The sequence below is a fragment of the Sciurus carolinensis genome, chromosome 3 (genome assembly GCF_902686445.1).
Source record: "Sciurus carolinensis chromosome 3, mSciCar1.2, whole genome shotgun sequence".
Classification (NCBI taxonomy): Eukaryota; Metazoa; Chordata; class Mammalia; order Rodentia; family Sciuridae; genus Sciurus; species Sciurus carolinensis.
In genome coordinates, this window is record NC_062215.1 from 145,550,551 (window position 1) to 145,572,405 (window position 21,855).

Consider the following 21,855-nt stretch of genomic DNA (forward strand, 5'->3'; position numbering starts at 1 on the left):
CTAAACACAGAGGTTTCTGGTGTGGTTGAATACAGATAATAAGTGAACTTGAGACGGATGGCTGACTGTGATGGGCTGGATGGCGTCCCCCTCCCTTGCAAATTCATATGTTGTAGTCATAACTCTCAGTATCTCAGTCTGCGGCGGTATAAGACCCCAGGGATGTGTGCACACAGAGAACAGACCATGTGAGGACACAACAAGAAGGGGACATCTGCAAACTGAGGAGAGAAGCCTCTGAAGAAATCAACTCTGCTTAACACCTTAATAGGAGACTTCTAGCTTTCAGAATTGTGAGAAAATACATTTCTGTTGCTTAAGTTGCCCCATTGTTGGCACTCTTCACACTAATATGATGCCCCAGGAGGAGAAAGACTGAAGGCTAAAGTTTGAGTTTCCTCATACAAAACCCACCAGGAAAACAGAATTAAAACTCGCAATTTTGTCTTGATCATTAACTGAAAAGTATAATTTAACTAAAATGTGAAGTACAGGTACCTTTGGCCATGACTTGCTCTCAGTGTGGGCAGTCTCCTTGATGGTATGATTAGAATCCACTCTCTTGTTTCCACCAAATATACCTATTTTTACTCTCCTGACTCCTGTTTTCCCCAGATTTACCTGTTTATATTCCACCTGACACTAATATTACAAATTAGCATGATGGTCAGTCCCTTGATAATTTTGTCCAGAAATCTCTTGTTACAAAGGGCCTGAGTAAAAGGTAGAAGGTAATGTATTAGTTAGAAAAGGATGAGTTAAATATTGGGTGAGTTGACCATTCCTTGCCAGAATTAAGAAGTTGGAAAATGGGATTTTTCTCAAAGTGGACAGCCATGGCCCTGGGAAATTCTACCCTGAGGAAAATATATATTCAGTGGCACCCGATTTATTCTTTCATTCTTTCAAATATTCTCCTTAGGCTAGAACGCTTTGAAGCCTTGCTTTGGGAAAGGTCCTGTGCTAACTGTTCAGATACCATTGTGAACTTAACAGAAACAGCCACAGCACACAAACAGTCAATGTTCCTATGGGAGATGCGGATGTTGAAACATACCAGCATAATTAGTTATTTAATTGTAGCTGTGGCAACTGCTATGTCAGGAAAGAGCCTGCAGAGCGTGAAAAATAATTTTACTTAATTCACTGTATTGCTAAAGGTTGACGCCATCCCTTTCCATGCTGTCCAATGAGGAAAACATAAACTCCAGGTATCTATTTAAATACAAAATACATAATTAAAATGAAATAAAATTATGTATTCAGTTCTTCTGTGGCACTAATCATATTTCAAATGTTCACAGACTTCCATAGTGGACAGACTTCCATAGGGGGCAGCAGAATATTTCCTTCATTGTAGAGATTTTCACTGAGAATCCTGTCTGGGCTGTAGACTTATACCTGAGTTATAAAGGAACATGAGAGAGCCCTTAACTGTTATTTCCTTAGATAGCAGAAGATACACATATGTACCAAAATAGTCCACTTTTGGCTGCAGGCCACAGTACAAATCTCATCTTAGTCTGGCCTTCAACATGACAAATGAGGCTTGATTTTTAAATTAGAGGCAGATTTCCTTTTCTCTTAGTATACTGAATATTGAGGATTTATATTCTGTGCATGCTCACTTTTGTATGTTTGAGCAATTTATCCATAGTAACTAGGGGATTTTTGTATTTTTTCCTTTGATTTAGAAAACCTTATTACATAAATTAAATGTCATGTGGTGTACAGATATGAGAAGTCTTGGAGACCTTTACTTTAAAATAGTATAGCAATGTTTGGACTTCTACAGCTAAGAAAATTAAATTTGACTTCAGTATAGTCAATCTCTGTTTTTTTAGGTACAAGAGAAAATAATATGTGGGTGGAGAAAAAGGAAATCAGCTGTCATGTTTTAATGCCTTTGAAGTTGACATTACTGGAAGATTTTATTAAAACATGCAACCTGAAGCTATCATGGTGGGGGATTTGCTTTTGCTGCCACACCTAAAGGTCACCCTTTGAAGGGAGCTGAGATGGCCTCCAGGATCCATTGATTTCTTACTAGTACTGCACTGGGCTCTGGCAGGGGTCAGTCTGGCTATTGGAAATAGGGAATGCCAGAGAATGAGGAGGAGTGGCCCAAGGGATCCTGCTGTAGACTGGTTAGAAGGCTTCATTCAGTGTTTGCTCTGAATAGACTTATGTAAATTTTTACTTGAGCAGCATAATGCATATGACCATGTGAAGTATACAAATACTAACAAGAAATATTTTCCTTAGAGGAATACACTGCTCAAGTCTCTAGGGTAACAAAGTTTTAAATTCCTTTCTACGTGTATATAATTCCCTTAAATTGTTCCTAATGAGATTTCTCCTTCTTGTTAAGTGGCCATTTTCCTTAAGGACACACTTTCATTTTTCTCATATTAGTTTCCACCTATGCCCTATGCTCCAGCTTTGACAATCCCTCTGCAATTCTCCTAATATCTTGCCTCTGTTTTTGTGTATACCAATTTCCTTTGGCCCCTCCTCAAGTTCATAATCTATAAGATTCAGTCCAGACATGTCTTTAAACAAGAATTATATTTTTAAATTATAAATCTATGCCTGTACCACTGAAAACAATCCTATAATCTTCTGAGATGGTTTTGCTCAGTGACTAATCTTTAGATTGCTCTCTCTCTTTTTCTTCAAGGTTTTCAGAAAATGAAGAAAGATAGATCAAATGTTCTATTGCCCTGGATCAGTGGGATTGATCCTGACTGTATCAATTCCTCCCTGATCTTCTTCCCATTTGGGTTCCAGATCTGAAGTGCTAACATTCATTGGCATTATTAGAAAGTTAAATATGATAGAACTATTTCCAGAACATATTGACTGGTGAGGGGAACTGGTTTTAAGTAGTGTGGTGAATGAATGCATGTGGTGTGTGTGTGTGTGTGTGTGTGTGTGTGTATTCTGAGTCCTTTTGTATATTGACAGTTGTACGATTGAATTTTCTCTCTCCCCTATCAATCCTGAGTTGGCATTTCGTGTATAATAGGCTGGGTGAGAAGCAGAAAGGGAAGTATCTATGGGGGGCACCTTTCCAATTGCTCTCCAACTTGTATATTTTCCTTATGGTGACTATCAGTGCATAATGATAACGTTTTTCACATGCTTAGTCATGTTGTCAAATAAAGAACTTTGTCTTCTAACTACCAACAAATCACTCATGCCCAAGAGCTTTGCATAATATTAGTTTAAGTTGTATGTATTAAAATTCTCCAAACAGCTGACGATATTTTAATCCACTTATTTTTTATTATATAAAGCAAATTTTATTGGACCTATTTTTAAGTTGCCATTTTTATTTGCATTTACCAAATAGGAAGGCAAGTAGCTAGATGAGTATTCTGCCTTTGAAGATAAATGACAGTTTCAAGTTTTGCTGAGAGTTTTTTTTTTTATCTGAAAATTTGTATACAGTGTTTACTTCTAATTTAAAGATTTGCTTGTATAGGTCGGTGATACACCAGTGCTCTTTGATGACTTTGTAAGTTCTCAGAATTTATTTGAGTTCACTTTTACATACTTAGAATGATAGGGGTGCCGATCTACACGAAAGTGATTTTAGAGGTGTTTCTAACCATTTGGAGCACAAGCTTTTTGTGGACAGACCTGTGCTCTCTACTAAGCCCAAAACAGGGGAGCCACCTGCTGGACAGTGTGAGAATTCTTCATTTTCTGATGGTAGTGCACACATAGAATCCAGGAAATCCCTGCTTTTTTACTTTCAAGTTTAGGTAGATTTCCATATGTTTAAAAAAATATGATTTACATTTTTGTTTCTTGACTAAAATTTCCATTTCACAAAAATATAGGGGCTCCAAAATAAAGAGGAAACCCCCATTAGAATACTTTGGAAATCAAGTTGGAAGACCAGTCAACCCTAGAAGCAGAGACTTAGTTAATTTCATTTCATATTTGTTGGTTTTTTTCCCTTTCACAGTTCATAGTTTGGCATCACTGAATGTGTGTGTGTGTGTCTTACAAATCTTATGAAAGACTTTCAGCCCCCTCCAGCTACTCTCTTCCTCTCTCCTCTCTCCATTCTCTCCTCGCCTACACAGCAAACTTCTTAAGGAGGTTGTTTATTCTTGCTGCATTCACTTCCTTACTCCTACTCACTGCTCAGCCAACTTTAATCTATCTCCTTCCCCTGACACTCCATTAAATCCTCCTCATCAAGGTTACCAGAGCCTCCTCATCATGAAATCTCCTCAACACTTCTCAGCTTTTATCATACTTGACTACTTGGGACATCCTAATCACTCCCGCCTGGTAACACGGCCCGTCTCCATCATGCGTCCCTGTCCCCACTCTCTCCTGTCTTCTTCCTATATCTTTGGCTCTTTCTTCCCAGGATCCTTTGCAGGTCCCATTTCCTCTGTCCTACTATTAAATGCTGATGTTTTCTAGGGTTCTAGCCTAGGCTCTTTTCTCTTCTCATTCGACCCTCTCTCCCTGGGTGTTGACTGGGTGATTACCCTCCCTGTGCTGTCAGTCCAAATATGTATCTTTGGCCAGGCATCTCTCCTTATCTCTAGAAGACCCCTACTCACACTGCCACCACACAACACAGCAGCTTGGGTGGCCTTTCTAAATGTAAAACTGGTTCTGACCATTTTTATAGCTCTCTGCCTCCTTTATCCCCAAGGTTTCCCATGGCACTTCCTGCAAAGGAGCTGTTCCGCTCTTTGAGACCTGCCTTCCTATACCCCTCCTGCTTGCCAATTTTATCTCTCATTACCTTCCTCCTCCAAGTGCAAATCCAGGCCCTTTGAACTTCTTCTAGTTCCTCGGTGGCACCAGGGATGCTCTCAGGCTGTCCGGTATGCCTCAAAAACATGTTTTATACCTCAGCCTGGGAAGCCCCAGCCTATTCTTTCTCTACTGCATGGGGCAGTGTTACCTGTGCTTTGGGAGTTCGCTTAGATACCACCACAAGCTCAGGATGCCTTTGAGGACACCTCCTCTTCTCCTGCCCACCAGGGTTAGGTATTCCTGCCATGTGTTCTCATAGGACTCTCTTCCTCCCTGACCACAGCAATTTAATTGCTTCCTTATCTCCTTCCCACTAGTCTTTTAACAGACATGATGATGTCAACACAGCAATTTTAAGTCAAGCCCCAATTAATAAACTTTTAGTAGTTAAGATGAACTCAAAGAAGGTCTCATAGAATCCCCATATTTTGTAGGAAAGGAAACTGCAGTCCACAGTTAGGGACATTTCCAAGGTCAAACAGCCAATTCACAATTTATAAATCATTCTTCTCTGATGCAGCCACAACCTCTATTCTTTCTATCTTTCTGACTGATGCTGGTTTCCTTTACAAGAAGCTTAAAAAACCTTTGCTGGGACAAAAGCAGAGCTTAAATCTTATTTTGCCTTTGTTGTTAACCAATAAAATGGTATGATTAAAATTATATCAGGCTTGTCATCTATCACTTAAAATAATTTTTTTTCTTGCATGAGTTACATGGAACAGAAATGCACCTGGGCTTCTTTATTTGAAACTATATGTGACAATGCAGGAAACACATCTCCTGGAGAGAGGAAGAGCTGCAGAACCAGCAGCCTCCAGGCTAGAGGATTATTCACAATTCACACAGACATCAAGGGCTGTGCTATCTTTTCCTCTCCATTGAGAGCAAAGGTTCATGGATTTTTCACTCTGGTTGCTGTGACCTGAGAAGGCTCAGCTCTGCTTCTCTTTTTTTCCTCTGTGTATTTCCTAGCACCCCTTTCTGTTGGCAACTGGCTAAAGCTCTTTAAATTTCCCACTTTCAATCTCTGAAAGAGTTAATCATATTGGTTTGTCCACTGTCATTACTGCCTGGCATGAGGCCATTTCATAGGTCACTGGCTAGCTACTGATTGGCCACATGTGAATGCTCCTCGGTCTATCAGTTGTGGCTGGGGAGGGTCAGCTCATGTAGTACAGAGCAGGTCCATCCCAGCTCAAGGTCAGCCTGGGGCTGTTTTCTTTAGCAGCAGTCTGTGGCTTTGGAAAGTATCACACAGGCTTGTCAAATGGAGTTCTGGATTTTCTACATGGTGATCATTTAAGTTCCTTTAATTTTTTTTTTCTTTTTGGGTTCACATATGCAAGAATGCGAACCAAAAAGAAATATCGACTACTGACATATTAAGAAATTGAATATGAGTGTTCTCTTCCACTGGTTGCTGGTAGTTTCATTCTCACAGTAATCTATTCTGGGAAGAACACTGGGAGAGGGAGAGGGATTAGGTGGGTGTCAGCATGACACAAGACTGAGTGGGTTTGGTAAATGTATGGCGAATTTTTTCCAGGCCTATATATTTATAAAATTGATTTAAAAATAAGAATATAAGAGTGATGGTATTTGACATTTAGAAGAACTGTTTTGACGAGTGTATAAGATGACTTAATGGTGTGTATTCCATAAAGTCAGCAAGAGTGAAGCTTTAGGAATGTACATCTCCCTAGTAAAGGGTATTTACTGCTGTGAACTTGTGTTCAATTTCTCTGTCAGTTGAATTTTTATTTTTAATTCCCCATAAATGGATCGTTATTTTAAAAAATGCTAATAGTGTGTCGACCTTGATTGGATTTTGGTTTTAAAAAGCATGATAAAAGATGCTATGGGACATATGAACAAATTTAATAAACACAGTATATCAGATGGTGTACTTAATGAGTGTTAATTTCTTTTGGGGTTATGAGTACTGTTGTTATTGTAACAAATATAATGAAGAATGTCCTAATGTTCACATTATGCATCCTGAGGTATTTGAAATGATGTAAACATATACAGGTAGAGACAGATAAGACAACATGACAATATGAACAATTGTGAAATATGGATACCGTTCTTTCAACTTTCGTGTAGGGTTGAAATTTTTCAAATATATAAAAATTTGGAGTAAAATGTGTTGCTAGCAGTTTGATGTTGTGAATGGCTTGAGTTTGAGGTCTGAAACTTCAGTCACTCATGGATTAGGGAAAATAAGCCTTGACATTTCCTCAGACTAGCAGCTGACCTCATGTTTAAACAAATGCTCTGTTGGATGGATCTGAAACATCAAAAGTGAATCCTCATTAGTGGACCAAATCTCTATTATTGAGGAAACTGAGTTGATCACTTCCTCGATTTAACTATTAAGAAGAAGTAGCACATTTCATTTGATATCTGTCTTATCCTCATCATAAAAAGCGATTGATTGGTAGAGGGTATGGAGCCCTTGTCTCTTTGACCATGTCTTAGGAATAACTATTTGAACACTCCCAATGACACTGCTGGAATTAATGCCACCAGATGGGCCAGCTCCACACATGATATGATGAACTCAAAGGGGAAGGGGACAATTTCAGCCAAAGAAAACCATTACATTTTTTTTTTAGAGAATAAAGAATAAATGTTCTTGGTTAAGGAACATGTCTAGACCAGACCCTGTACTGTCATTGGGCTTCAGGGAATGCCACACTGTGGAAGGCAGTGTGAAAGGTGTTCCTGGAGTTGGGCAACATGGGACCAGATGTCACAAAACCTTTTGTTTGCTGAAACTCACAGCACAGTGGAGGCGGCAAAGCAACGGAAGCCACTCTGTGGTGTCAGTTCACCCTGATTGTGGGCTGTTGGTGTGCATTTGCACTCTTATTGTGGCATTTTTTGCAGAGTGATTTTTTGGATGGAGCAAGTAATCAGTAATTACTTAAGCCATGGAATCAGAAACTTGTCAAAGCAAACACCAGAATGCATTTAAAACGTATTCTAATATGAATGAGTATCTCTATAGGCTCTGTCTGCTCTGGGGTTTGGAGCGTCCTACATCTTTCAATCTGTTGTAAATGGTCGTTTTGAAATGGAAATAACAGAAACCTTCCTAGTCCATGTTTCTATTAGAAGCTCTTTCTGTGTTTGTCTTATGGCACTCAAGGCAGTAGTATGAATTCAGATTTCAGGGTCATTTATTATCCATACTAAGTTAATTTTGAGATTATTAGAACTTTGAAACAGTGTTTGTCTCTTGTGCTGATGACCATCCATTACTAAAGTTTCCTTTGAAATACAACTAATTTTGTCACCTTGCCAAAGATGCATATTAATTTTCTGTCTCTTCTTATTAGTTCTGTTGGCATGAGGCAGATGATCACAACAATGGAAGGAAAGAATAGAGCACAGGAAAATCAACAAACAGTGATTTCTAGTGTTTTACTGAATGGTTCTTTTGTCAAATGACTTCAAGGGAATTCTCAGGATACCAGTACCATCACACAAACCTAAATTCATAAAGCTTTCTGCAGTGGAATCATATTTTTAAAGTTTAGCTCAGAGTTTTCTATTATTCAGCTCACTGGTGTTGAAGCAATTTTGTTGACATTTCCGTAAGTGGATTAGGCTCACAGTAATTTGCCCAAAGCAGACAGATGGCTTCTCAAACAGAGCACCCTGGTAGGAACCTATCATAAGGTGTCTTCAGAAATGTAACAGGTCTGTCACAAAAGATAATGTTTGTCATTCATTTCTTTTGGTGACAGATTATTTCAGTTCATTTTTACTTTCTCATCTAGCTCAGATGAAATAGCTGTTTTAAAATTTTTATTCCAGGAGTGAACAAATGTTTCAGTGTTTTATATGAAACAGTGTTGTAACCTCTAAATTACCAGGGAGAAAATGAGCTTTTGGAGTGAGGCAGATGACACATTCTGGGGTTCCCCAAGGAAAGTTTCCACATCAATTCAATTGTTACTTTTTAAAAATTGTAAGCATTATGAGGTCTTTTCATAGGATTAAACAGTGATGCAATCCTGGCTTTCATTCTTGTGACATTTTATCCACCCCCTTACCAGTGTGTCTTTGCCAACATGTCTTTTTAAGTTTCAAGGTGGTTTTTTATTTCCTGATATTTTATAAGGTAAAATATAGTAGACTTTTCTATTATTTTGTCATTTATGATAGCAAAACATTGCATTTACAGAAACCCTTTAATTTTCCATTTATAGAATAGGAACTAACAGTCAATAGAGTTTGCCACGTGTGCCAGGCATTGTTCTAAATGATTTCATGTATTAGCTTTCTTAATCTCACAACAGACCTATGAGATGGGTACAATTATTACAGTCATCTTAAGTATGAAGAAACTGAAACACCTAGTGATATTGTCCAAATTTTAAAAATCTAGTAAATGGTGCTGTCCTATTTGAACCCAGGTGGTCTGACGATGGAGCTCACAGTGTAAGAATAGCAACATGGTTATAATTCAAAACCTGTAGGTCAAATTGTTGCCATATGAAATAAATGGGAATCCCTAGAATCCAATTTATTCCTTTATTATTTTGAGAGTTCTGGTTCTGCTCTTCAGCTTGTGTGTGCTGCCATCCTGGGTAGCCAATTTCTGTGGGATATGTGTTTATTGGTACTGTAAGGAGAAATCAGTTGTCTCAAGGATCTGAGAATTGCCATTGGATCCTCACATGAAGAGCACCATTTAAAATGTTCAGCTGGTATCTCTAATGGATTTGATTCTTTAATAATCTCTCTAGATCTGATCTATTAGGGCTTATGATGGTATCTTTAAATTTAAAACCATTCATTTTCTCCAGCATTTCCCTCACTCATGAACCTTCTACCATTGCCTTCATATTTTAGTTTTCTGAAAAATTGGCTCAGACTAAACTTATTAAATGCTTCCAAACTCCTCCTACTTTGAAGAAAAAGGTCAGAAATTAAAGTATCAGCATAAAGGTAGTATTATTATACCTGAGACATTTATAAGATTTTTTAAAGAATTTTTTCTTTTATACACCAAAGAGGACTTAAACTATTTTTTTCTTCTCTATAGTTCTAAGATCTATTGGGTAACATATGCAACATATGTAATATGCCTGTTTTAGTCTGTTTTCCATTGCTTTAACAAAAAACCTGAAATTGGATATTTTATGAATTTTAAAAAGTCTATTTAGCTTAAGGTTTTCAAGATTCAAGAACATGACTCCAGCTTTTGTGAAGTTCTCCCTGGTTGCATCATATCATAACACTTGAAATCATGGCAGGAATATATGCTAGGATTACATGGCAAGACAGAAAGCCAGAGAGACTGGGGAGGAACTGGTCTTTTTAAAAAAAATTTTCCTGCTGTATCGGGGAATTGAACCTAGGGACACCCTATCACTGAGTACATCCCCAGCCCTTTTTCAAATTTAATTTTCATTTTGAGACAGTGTCTTACTAAGTTACCCAAAGTGATCAAACTTGCAATCCTCCTGCCTGAGCCTCCCACATAACTGGGATTACAAGCATGTACCACCATGCCTGGCTCAGTCTTGTGACTATAACAACCCTCTCTTGAGGTCAAACCAGGGTTCCATGATACCTATATTAATTACTTCTAAAAACACATCCCCAGTGATCTAAAAACCACCCACCAGATCCCACCGCTTCTTAACATTGCTACTGAGGACCAATCTTCCAATACGTGACCACATGGGAGACAAACTCAAACCATATACAAAACCACAGCAGTATCTAAATGCAAAGAAAAACAATTCAGTGATGAAAAGGCACCTATTGGCCTGAAAAAGCAGGCGTTTTCTATTATTTCCTTCCCACTCATTTTCTATATGAACCTGGGTAATATATTTCTTTAGCTTTCTTGGGTCCATTTCTTTATCTGCAAAATTATGAAAACAGTATAGCTGTCCTCCAATATCTCTAAAACTCAATTACTAAGCAAAACTAAGCAATACTGTCACTAAGTGATATTTTATCATCTTCTACTTGCAGTATATAAAGTTTAAATTTTAAGGCAATAAAGAGAGAAAATATCAGGAAAAATGGTCTGTATTAGGCAGTTTTGCTTCTGGGCTATAGAGGCAGTGCTCTTCCAGAACACTCTGCCATATCATCTGTCTATCTGTGAAGCTGTAGAGGATTGAGGACTCAAGGCAATCATCAAAAGATCCTTATGCCATGTTTCACTGACTGTAAGATGCCAAGAAAGTAATGCAGATGCCTGCTCATCTTTCAGATTGTGGCTCTGCTGTCCCTTTCCTGGGGATGACTTGCCCGATTCCTAGATTACCTGTCCCTACAGCAACACATTGCTTTCCTCAATCACAGCTGCAAGCACAGCTGTAATTAGACATAACTGTATTTGTATGGTTATTTGTTATATGCCTGTATTCTCCCAAGACAGGTTCTGTGGGGGCAGGGATAGTGCCCGTGCTCACCATTGACCCCCTGGAGGCTAGCGCTGTGGTTCTAAATGAACGGGGCAGTACTGCCCCCAACAGGTGAATTGGGAAATAGTAGAGGTGATTAGAAGGACTCTCCTGGCATTCAGTGGAAGTGGCAAGGAATGCTGAATGTCCTGCACTGTGCAGGACGTTGCTACATAATGAAGAAGCACCCTGTGCAAGGAGTTTTTCATTTCCGCATATTTTATGCAAAAGCACAGTAGACTTATCTATAACATTGCCATTATTGATAGTGAAACATTGCATTTACTAAATCTTTAATTTTCTATTTGCAGAATAATAATAGTTAACAGTCAATAGAGTTTGCCTGTATGCCAGGCACTTGTTTTAAGTCTTACCTGACTAAACTTCCCAAAATACAAATTTAAGTATTTTAGTACACTATTATTTTGTTACAAGAAGTTTTGTGAAGGACCCAGGACTTGAGAATAAAGCTGGTACTGAGAGGAAAACCTAGATGAAATCCAGACATTGCTTCCAAATTATTGACTAACTTTTTTTTTTTTTTTTGCTGTGGAAATTTTAACCTCCTTCTTCTAAAAAAATTATCATACAGTAATATTGGCTCAAGCTAGGAGATGAGATAATGATTTAAATTTGATTCTTTGTTAGTTATTGTTGCCAGTACATGGTAGGCATCTCATAGGGCCCCGTGAAATAGACAATAATATTATCAATCACGAGAAAATGTCCTTTGAGGTACTTTTGAAGACTTGGCAATTTGGGTGTGGTACGTGGACATTATTTACTTTCTCACTTGTGGGTTTATCGGATTTGCCCTCCATGGTGAAAGTCTACTTATCTTAGAATGTTATCCCTGCCTTTATTAAGGTATGTCCTTCCTTTTCCTTCCTTTTTATTATATGTCAGTAAGTCTGGTTGGTTTCCTTTATTTGTTTTTTACTAGTGTCTACCTGGTACATCAGCACTATCATTTTCCTGTGTGTGTGTGTGTGTGTGTGTGTGTGTGTGTGTGAGAGAGAGAGAGAGAGAGAGAGAGAGAGAGAAGCAGAGAGAGAGAGAGAGAGAGAGAGACATGGCATCTGATCTTCTATTTTAAATCTAAATGCATTCATATTAAGTATAGGCATCTGTCTACTTCACTAGGATTTCTATATGCCTGCCTAAGCATTTATATATTGCAATACATATTATTTTAAATGAATGGTTTCTTATTTCTCCTAATTTAACACTAAAATTAAGGTACTGTATTTACTTTATTTTTAATAATTAATACATTATAATATCTGTGAATTCTATTTTAAGCTAATAAAGGGAAACATAGTTATTTATTTTAAAAAGTCTTAGTTCCAGTGGGGTGAAGAACCAGAGGCCAAAGACAAGTCTGGTATATAGTCAGTGTTTTATAAACATTTATCTGATGGAGTTTGATGGACAGATGAAGAAGGCAAAAATTAAAGCCCAAATCCTCATCAATGGCTAAAAGAGACCACATTGTTCCTAAAGCAAAGGGAGGAAGCAAGTATGTCTCACTCACAGATAACTTAGAATGAACTACAACAGAGACAATGAATGAGAAATTGAGACAGTACCTTTCATGCTTCTTTTTAAAACTCTGGTCAACAAATGGTCTCAATGTAGTAGATTTTACTGAGCAATGTAGTATTATCCATTGTTATCAGTAACTGTAGTTAGCAATGTTACTAGTGGATTATTAATAATTTTGTTATTTTTATACTGGTCTTGAGTAGCATTTAAACAATGTTACACTAACTGCTAGGCAGTGGTGCACTCCTGTAATCCCAGGGGCTCAGGAGGCTGAGGCAGGAGGATTGCAAGTTTGGGATGTGGCTTAGTAGTTAAGGGTCCCTGAGTTCAATCCCTGGTACCAAAACCAACCAACCAAACAAACAAAAACTCCACAATGTTATACTACTTCATTTTTGTAATGTATTCTGCAAATACAAGGACTTAAAAATGGACTCCCGATTGTTTCTTTTGTTTCGATTTCGTTGATTTCGGCTCTGATTTTAACTATTTCCTGTCTTCTACTACTTTTGGTATTGGTCTGCTCTTCTTTTTCTAGTGCTTTGAGCTGTAGTGTTAACTCGTTTATTTGTTGATTTCTACTTCTTTTTTGAATGCACCCCATGAAATAAATCTTCCTCTAAGTACTGCTTTCATAGTGTCCCAGAGATTTTGATATGATGTGTCTTTGTTCTCGTTTACTTCTAAGAATTTTTTAATTTCCCTCCTGATGTCTTCTGTTATCCATTCATCATATAATAGTGTATTATTTAGTCTCCAGGTATTGGAGAAGTTTCTGTTTTTTTATTCTGTCATTTATTCTAATTTCAATCCATTATGATCTGATAGAGTACAAGGTAGTATCTCTATCTTCTTGTATTTGCTAACAGTAGCTTTGTGGCATAAAATATGGTCTATTTTAGAGAAGGATCCATGTGCTGCTGAGAAGAAAGTGTATTCGTTCTTTGTTGGATGGTATATTCTATATATGTCCGTTAAGTCTAAATTGCTGATTGTGTTGTTGAGATCTATAGTTTCTTTATTCAATTTTTGTTTGGACGATCTATCCAGTGGTGAGAGAGGTGTGTTAAAATCGCCTAGTATTATTGTGTTGTGGTCTATTTGATTTCTGGAATTGAGAAGGATTTGTTTGACGTACGTGGATGAGCCAATGTTCGGGGCATAGATATTTATGATTGTTATGTCTTGCTGATTTATGCTTCCCTTAAGCAGCATGTAGTGTCCTTCTTTATCCCTTCTGACTAGATGTCCTTCAGTTGATGAATGGATAAAGAAACTGTGGCATATTTATACAATGGAATATTACTCCGCAATGAAGAATGATAAAATTATGGCATTTGTAGGCAAATGGTCGAAATTGGAGAATATCATGCTAAGTGAGATAAGCCAATCTCAAAAAACTAAAGGACGAATGATCTCGCTGATAAGCGGATGAGGACATATAATGGGGGGTGGGAGGGGCTAGCATTAGGTTAGGGTTAGGTTTAGAGTTAGGCTAAGGAGAGCAGTAAGAATGAAGGAAAGAAGGACTGTGTAGAGGGAAAAGAGGGGTGGGAGGGGTGGGAGGGGTGGGAGGGGTGGGGGGGAGGGGAAAATATAATAAACATCATTACCCTATGTAAACGTAAAAAAAAAAAAAAAAAAAAAAAAAAAAAAAAAAATGGACTCCCGTAGATTTAAAACTATTTCTGTTGGTGCATATTAATAATGCAGAACAATTTTGAATGAAAAGATTCATTTTAAAAAACATGGTTAATATAAAGGTTTTCCAATTAAAATGCAGTTAATTTGCCATGTTGAAGTTACTAAGTCCCTCATTCCTTTAACATTCAAGTTAACCAAGATGTCCTGATGAGAAAGCTATTATAAAAATGCAGGATGTTATTTGAGAAATGTGGAAAAATTTTCAAATTTAATTTTCATCATGTCGAATTTTAGCAGTATAACTTCAGTTTTTCCAGAGCTTTTATATGGTTGTATTTATTAAACATGGTCTGCTGCATTTTGCAACTCTATATGAACTCCTTGGCATTTAATTATTCTTAAAATTTCTTTAAATTATCTTCTATCCTTTATAAATTATTTTTCTTTGAGTACTGGATTCTCAGGTCTTAGAAAGCCTTATTTACATTCTGTTTCCATTGTCTTCAGACATATTCTATTAACTGGAGTTAATGACCAATTCTAAATGTATCAGTCATCAGAATAATTTTTATATAAAATAAAAAAAAAACGAATGGCTCAGTTGAGCTTGCCAAATGTAATTCTTTTATTATAAAAATTATCTGGGCATGGTGGCACCTGCCTGTAATCCCAGTGGTTAGGAAGGCTGATGCAGGAGCATCACAAATTCGAAAACAACCTCAGCAACTCAGTGAGGTGCTAAGCAACTTAGTGAGACCCTGTCTCTAAATAAAATATTTAAAAAAGGACTGGGGATGTGGCTCAGTGGTTGAGGACTCTGGATTCAATATTCCCGGTACCAGAAAAAAAAAAAAAATGTAACTGTTGTTTCTACTGCTTTGGAGCAAATCATCTAACTTCTTTAAATGATAGAGAGATTCCCAAAAGCATGGTTTTTGAACTAGGAGGGTATTGGTTGTGTCCAGCCCACCATGATATGGTCCACTGTGGTACCTGGAAAGCATAAAGAGCTGCTGGTTCCACAGTGGTGTCTGTGGCCAACTCTTATGGCAGTGCCATCCATATCTGAGTCTAGCTGTGGATGTAGACTCCCCCATGGAATGAGTGTCGAGGAAGCCTCTCTGTCATTGAGCGTGTGCTCAGAGATCCTTGCAGGATTAGCCTGGAGACAGAGCTCTGTTTGTTTATTGTACTTGTGCACATGTGAGGGTCTTTCCCTTCCCAGACTCCAAGTTAGCTGCTTTAAATATTTGTGGTGTGTTCTGCAGCGGCCCACACATTTGCTTCACACGTGATAAGCACACTGGTTATGATGTCCCACTGCTCTTTTGTGCACTAACATCACAAGGGATAGTGCAGTTCATGGGAAAATGGGCATGAAGGGGCCATGGATGTCTTTTGTGAGTTACTCTGCCAGACCGTAGTCAAAATTATTTTCAAACAGTGGAGGGGAACTGCATTTCTTGGTAAGAACAGGAATAGCTAGAACCCTAATGTCTTCTGATAGATCATAAGATATATAACTAATTAATAATATATATTTAGTATTCTAGCCTCTTTTGTGGTTATGATATAATGAGATAATGTGTGCACATTGGTTCATACTTAGTATACTATTTTCATTGCATATTAACTACTCTCAATGTTGTGTTATCTTTTTAGTAATCAATTTATTAGAAATAATCGAAATTGTGGTGAGAAGGTACAGCAGCTCAGTCTACAGTGTAAATTGCATAGGACAGTTTCTGATTTCAAGTAATGTACTTTAATTGCAATTTAACATAATTGGAAGGATGTAGCAAAGAATGCTCATTTTAATAATATTCATTAATTATTATTTATTTTTAGACTCAGACTTCTATGATGATCTCTTTGTGGTTTTCCATGATTCCAGCTATTGCTTTCTACATGCGTTGGAATTGCCATGGAATCTTAATTCAGAAACCAGATGACTGTGGAGGATGAATGGTGGCCATCATGCCAGGACTCTTAGTCTTTTCATCCTATGAACTCCCCTAGGCCAGAGATGCCCTATATTACCCTTTGGGTTAAAGAAGCAGTCCTTCTCGTTTTTTCCCTGAGGCTTCCCCAGTATCACAGGAGAAAAGCTATGTGTCCCCATGGAATTGCTAGTGTAGAAAAACCGGCAGCAGCTTGACATTTCTTTCAAGTTGAATGTTTTGTGGTCAAATAGTGCATTAATTTTGCATTCCATGCTGTAACAGTCCCAGACTTATTTTAGTATGCAAGAAGTGTTTCAATTTATGTACCACTAAGTAAAACAAATTCTCCTGGGCTCCTTTTCTCCTCCCACAAGACCTCTGTTTGAAGAGAATAGAATTAAAACAATTTTAAGAATGCCGTGTTAGGAGACACCTTATATACACACAACGTAATGAATATTTTGCCTAATATATCTTGGAGGAAATGCTACACAGGACAGAGATGTTAGGAGGAGGATATCTGGTATAACATGGTCAGTTAGTGTAACAGGAGAGAGAGAGAGATTACTAGATGACTGGGGAAAATTTTCTGCATGTAAAATGGGGGAAAGTCAGCAGTAAAAAGAAGTGCTAAGTTGCTAAGTGTACCCACCTATGGTTTGTCTACTTGTTCTGGGGTCTTAATTGGGAGGATCCAAAGAAAAGAGACAGTATGGAATTCCTTGAAACAAAACAAAAGGTGACCTCTATTCCTCCTCTTAAAAGAAAACAAAATTCTATAGAAATATTTCTATGTAAGCTGCTCATAAGCTCTTTATAGCCTTTTCAGCTTTGCTTACTTTATTAATTCATAGTTTAACTTCTGAACTTTCTGTTTGTTTGTTTGTTTTCTGCCTGGAGTGCAGCTAGCATGTATTGTCTCCTGGGTTATCATCAGGAGATGATGTAGTTGTGTTCTTGTGTACTGGTACAAACTGTTTTCTCCATTGGCCATTGTTTTCCAGAGAGACTGACTTTACCAGAACTGGCACAGTCTGGCATTTAGGCTTGGATGCCACCCCTTAGAACTGATGACATTTTGACTGATTGAAATACATTTTCTAACCTGTTGTAGGAAAAGGGATATGAGAATGTTAATAGTATCAAGCTTGATATTTTTGTATGTTTTGCTGTTCCCTTACAGTTGGGGAAGATGCCAATTTTGCTTCTAAAATGCTTGAATAAAATAAGTGAAAAGGGGACACTTGTAAGCAATTCTCTGAAAATGAACATGAATAATCTCATTGTTAATATAGCTTGTTTTTAAAGGAAACTTTCCATTCGTAAAATCAGAAGCAATAGACATATTTCTGTAAAACAGACTCTTGTAGATACATTTTAAAACAGGTTTAGTCAAATCTATATTTCAATATAGTACAAAAATATTTATTATTGTAGCAGAAAATGTTAACTGTTTTCCAAGTAATCTTATAGAACAGTTTACCTGTTATTATTTAAATCATAAGTGGCTTAACATGCTTTCTTTAATATTAGAACTATTGAGGAAGGTCCAGAAATATTTTTATCATTTTTACAGAAGAGAAAGTGGTCCAGGTTGAAAATGGTAGAAGATACCTGACTTTCATCCCTGCCAGCACATTCTTGTTGCACCCTGACCCCAGATCTCATCTCTAAGTTCTGCCAGGCTGTTTCATATGGGCAATGATTTTTTCTATCTATGTTGTTGCCATGGGTAACAATAAATAGGTGGCTTTACTGTGCTCTGAAGAGAGTGCATGATTTGCCTTTAAAAGATGCCATAACATGAAGTGGTGCTGACCTCAGACCCTTGAGCAACTCAGCTCTATTATGTCTGTATGACTTTGGGAAAGGTGATCACTCTGGACCTCAGTTTTCTCATCAGTGACTTGAGACTAAGAAAAGTGCCTACCTTATAGATGTTGTGACAATTTAACAAATGAATGTAAGTAAAGCACAAAGAAGAGTGCCTGCACAGAGTAAGCAATTTATGTGTATTATTATTACTTCAGAATTGCATTTTCCAAGGTGGATGTAACTTCACTTTCCAGTATCTAGAGGGGACTCACTCATTCATTGTCCATATTGTTAGCAAGAGACTCCTGAAATTCTGCTGGTGGTGTGAATATTTCAGAAAATACATCTCTCCCTGACGGTCCTCAGTCTGTCGCCTTTAGATTATCCACATGGGGTGTGGAAAGAACACTGAACTTGGAGACCAAAGACCTGAACTTTAGTCCAGCTCAGGCTTTAGCCAGCTGTGATCTTGAGCCAATCATTTAACCTCACCCTGCTCAGCTTCATTTCCCCTCATGAGAAGGCTAAACTGTATCCTCCAGGTCCACTTCTAAAATCCCATTCTGTGAATGGGAAGTTCATTTTAACACAAACATTAGGCAAAGCCCAGTTACCCATCCCATATTGTTAAAGGCTATTAGGAGAGGTTAGCTATCTTTCATAAGATAGATTTGCCATGTGCCTGTATAAATTTTGGGGAATTAAATATTCCAAGGCATGTTTAATCACACATTTCCTCATGCAATTTAAGGAAAAAGCATTCATCAAATTAAAGAGGCATAGCAAGGCATCGTGGAGTACTGTGCATATAACAGGCGAATTAGTCTTCCTCTGAAACACTGCTTTGTAGAAGAATGCTCCAGCAATCCCATGTTGCCCTTCACAATTTTGTGGTCATACTTGCAGACATTGTCATGAGAATGAAGAGGGGAGAGTGGGAAACTATTTCATACTCTTTTGTCCACACACTATAGAAACGTGTTCCTACTTCTGTGCCTTTCCCCTCACTGTAACAGTGAACTGAAATAAAAAATACAAATTGTGGGAAAAACGTGTTTCTCAGGCACCGATGTAAATGATAGCTAATGTGTTCCTGCAGTCTTCTACTTTTTGTTCTACTTTTGTTTTGATTGATGTGTTGAGCCTCTGGAGAGTCTTCTTCTCCATTAGCCAGATGGGAGCATTGTCCTCTGGATAATGGAAAACACAGAAGGAATGCGGGTAACTAAAAATTTATCAACAGGCAGATTGCAAGATAACTCAATATATTAATAACCAGCTCAGCAAGCGTAAGGTTGTGTGATTTACTGTAGTGAAGATGCTTTGCTTTGTAAGGTCTGATACACTGAGAACTGAGGACTGATTTAATTTTCAGTTCTTTAAGGAAAGACATCTTTCCTTGTTTTCTCCCAAGCTTAGGAATGCTGTCTGGATGGGTAGAAATTGCAGCAGTATCTCAGAGCACCATGATGGAAGGATCAACTGTCCTCAGTGCATAAAGAAGGGGGTTCCCCACTCTCAAGGAATCTCAAGGGTCTGCCAGCAACCACAGAATCAATTGAGAAGAGTTAGGTTAAGGTCTTGGGATTGAAGTCTTTTCATCAATCAAGCAAAGACCCTTGGGTAGACCCTGGAAAGGTTAGTTTGCAGGTCTGGGTCTATTTCCTCATTTAGAAATAACTCTCAGGATATACAGTAATGCCACTCAGCATAAGCCTGGCCCATAATTGTCTTCTTTGGTGTCAATTTCTACCTGTTTGTAGGGACAAGGAGACCTGTTGAAGAATGCCAAGAATGAAGCTATAGAAAACATGAAGCAGATCCAGTTGGCATGCTTGTCTTGTGGACTGAGTAAAGCCCCCGGCAGCAGTGCCGAAGCCAAGGGCAAGCGCAGCCTGGAAGCTATCGAGGAGAAGGACGGTAGCGAGGAGAACGGGAAGCTGTGACCCTGGCAAAACCGACATGCTCATCTGTCCTCCTCAAGGACTCTGGTTTCTCATTCTTGTATTCTTGTTTTCTTTCTTTGAGTTTTTTAGAAGTTCACAAAGAGATAACCTTCTGTGGAGTATTGGGACATAAACATTTATTTTCACACTGTCAGTATTTTAATGTAATTTATCTAAGTTGAAACCTTTAGTAACAATGTTTTAAATTCTGAAATGTGTATACACACCCACATGTGTGTGGATACCTTTGGAGAAAGTGTGTGTGTGTGTGTGTGTGTGTGTGTGTGTGTGTGAGAGAGAGAGAGAGAGAGAGAGAGAGAGAGAGAGATCCTGTTAAAATGTAAAATTTATTCCATGTTGCATTATTCATTTAGTAAGTTATTCCTCTATCGTTATCATCATTTTGGGACAAATTGTTAATCTGAAATTCTAACGAGCACTTACTATAACCTGATGCTGTGTTTAATTTTACTTCTCTGCTGTTGTCATTTAATTTAGAGATGTTAGCATAGCCTATTATTGAAGAAAACCAAATTTATCAAAGCATAGATGTTTTGAGAGATTAAATATAGATTAAAAAATTCCTAAGAATCATAGTCAAAATACAAGTAAATAAAAGATTAAATGAATGTTCAGAATTTCTGGAAAGATCAACGAAGTTATTTCTTTAGTTAGCAAACTCTTTAAAATATTTATTAAAAAAATCAATTTTTAGGAAGTTTTTTGATAGGTGTTTACTAAATATACAGTTTCAGTGGGAAACCTGATCATAAGTGAATTTACACCCACATGTGTGGTACTCTTAAACACACTGAAGGCTCTAGTAATAGGATTTTAATGTGTAATTAACATTCAGTTAAGAATTTCAAGATTTGTAGGAAGGGCTTACTTCCAAACTGGCCGTCTAGCATTCATTTTTCTATAAGAGACATGACAACTGAGAGATCTTAGCTTCCATGGGATTTAACATAGGTACTAAATTTAAATTTGAAGACATCATTGTACCAATACCATAGCATCACATTGAGCTGATATAAATTCTGTATCAGAGAACATCTTTATGATTTAAGAACTGATTACAAAGCATCTATAATACAATTTTAACAAATACAAAAAATACTCACAAAACAGCAAATGGCTAATTAGAGTACACTTATCATTGCCTCTCAATCATTTTTACCCTAATGTCTTCATAAAGTACTTGAGTGTAATGTTCATTACCTCCAACAGAACTAAATGTTCTATGGTTATGAAAGAATATATTTATTTAAAACATTGCTTTTATTTTGAAAGCTTCTTAATTAATTTGATTAACAAATGTGCTAATTGGGGGGAACTTGGAGAAGATAATTGTTGAAATTTTGCAAATATAAACATCTTCTATAGCTATTGTGTTATTTCTGACTTCTTCTTAACACTATTATGTTCACATTGCACATTACTGAGACAGTAAAGATATGAAAAAAAGCACTTTTCTTGTTCCTTGTTTTCTTTTATTGTGAATTAATTGAAAAAGGAGAGATAATGAAAATGATTTGGTATATGAAAATATCTTAAGGGATATGCTATTTCTGCAACCAGATATGATAAAATTACTCAGAGAGTTTAAAACTGGGCACTTGGGAAGGAGATGACTGAATTGATTTGAAGATAAATTTCTTTATTCCCCCCACTTTGGTACTGGGGGTACTCTACAACTGAGTTACATCTCACCTCCCCCCTCCCTTTTTA

General features: G+C 37.4%; 1 protein-coding gene across 3 annotated transcripts in view; it reads left to right on the forward strand.

Annotated features, from left to right (window-relative positions):
- Positions 1-21,584, forward strand: part of Plcl1 (phospholipase C like 1 (inactive)) — a 350,580-nt gene extending 328,996 nt beyond the window's left edge. For all 3 annotated transcript variants that reach the window (XM_047545124.1, XM_047545122.1, XM_047545123.1), the window contains exon 6: positions 19,942-21,584. In XM_047545124.1, the coding sequence (XP_047401080.1) occupies positions 19,942-20,124 (183 nt within the window). In that variant the 3' untranslated portion in view covers positions 20,125-21,584. The remainder of the gene's footprint in view (positions 1-19,941) is intronic.
- The last annotated feature ends 271 nt before the right edge of the window (positions 21,585-21,855 follow it).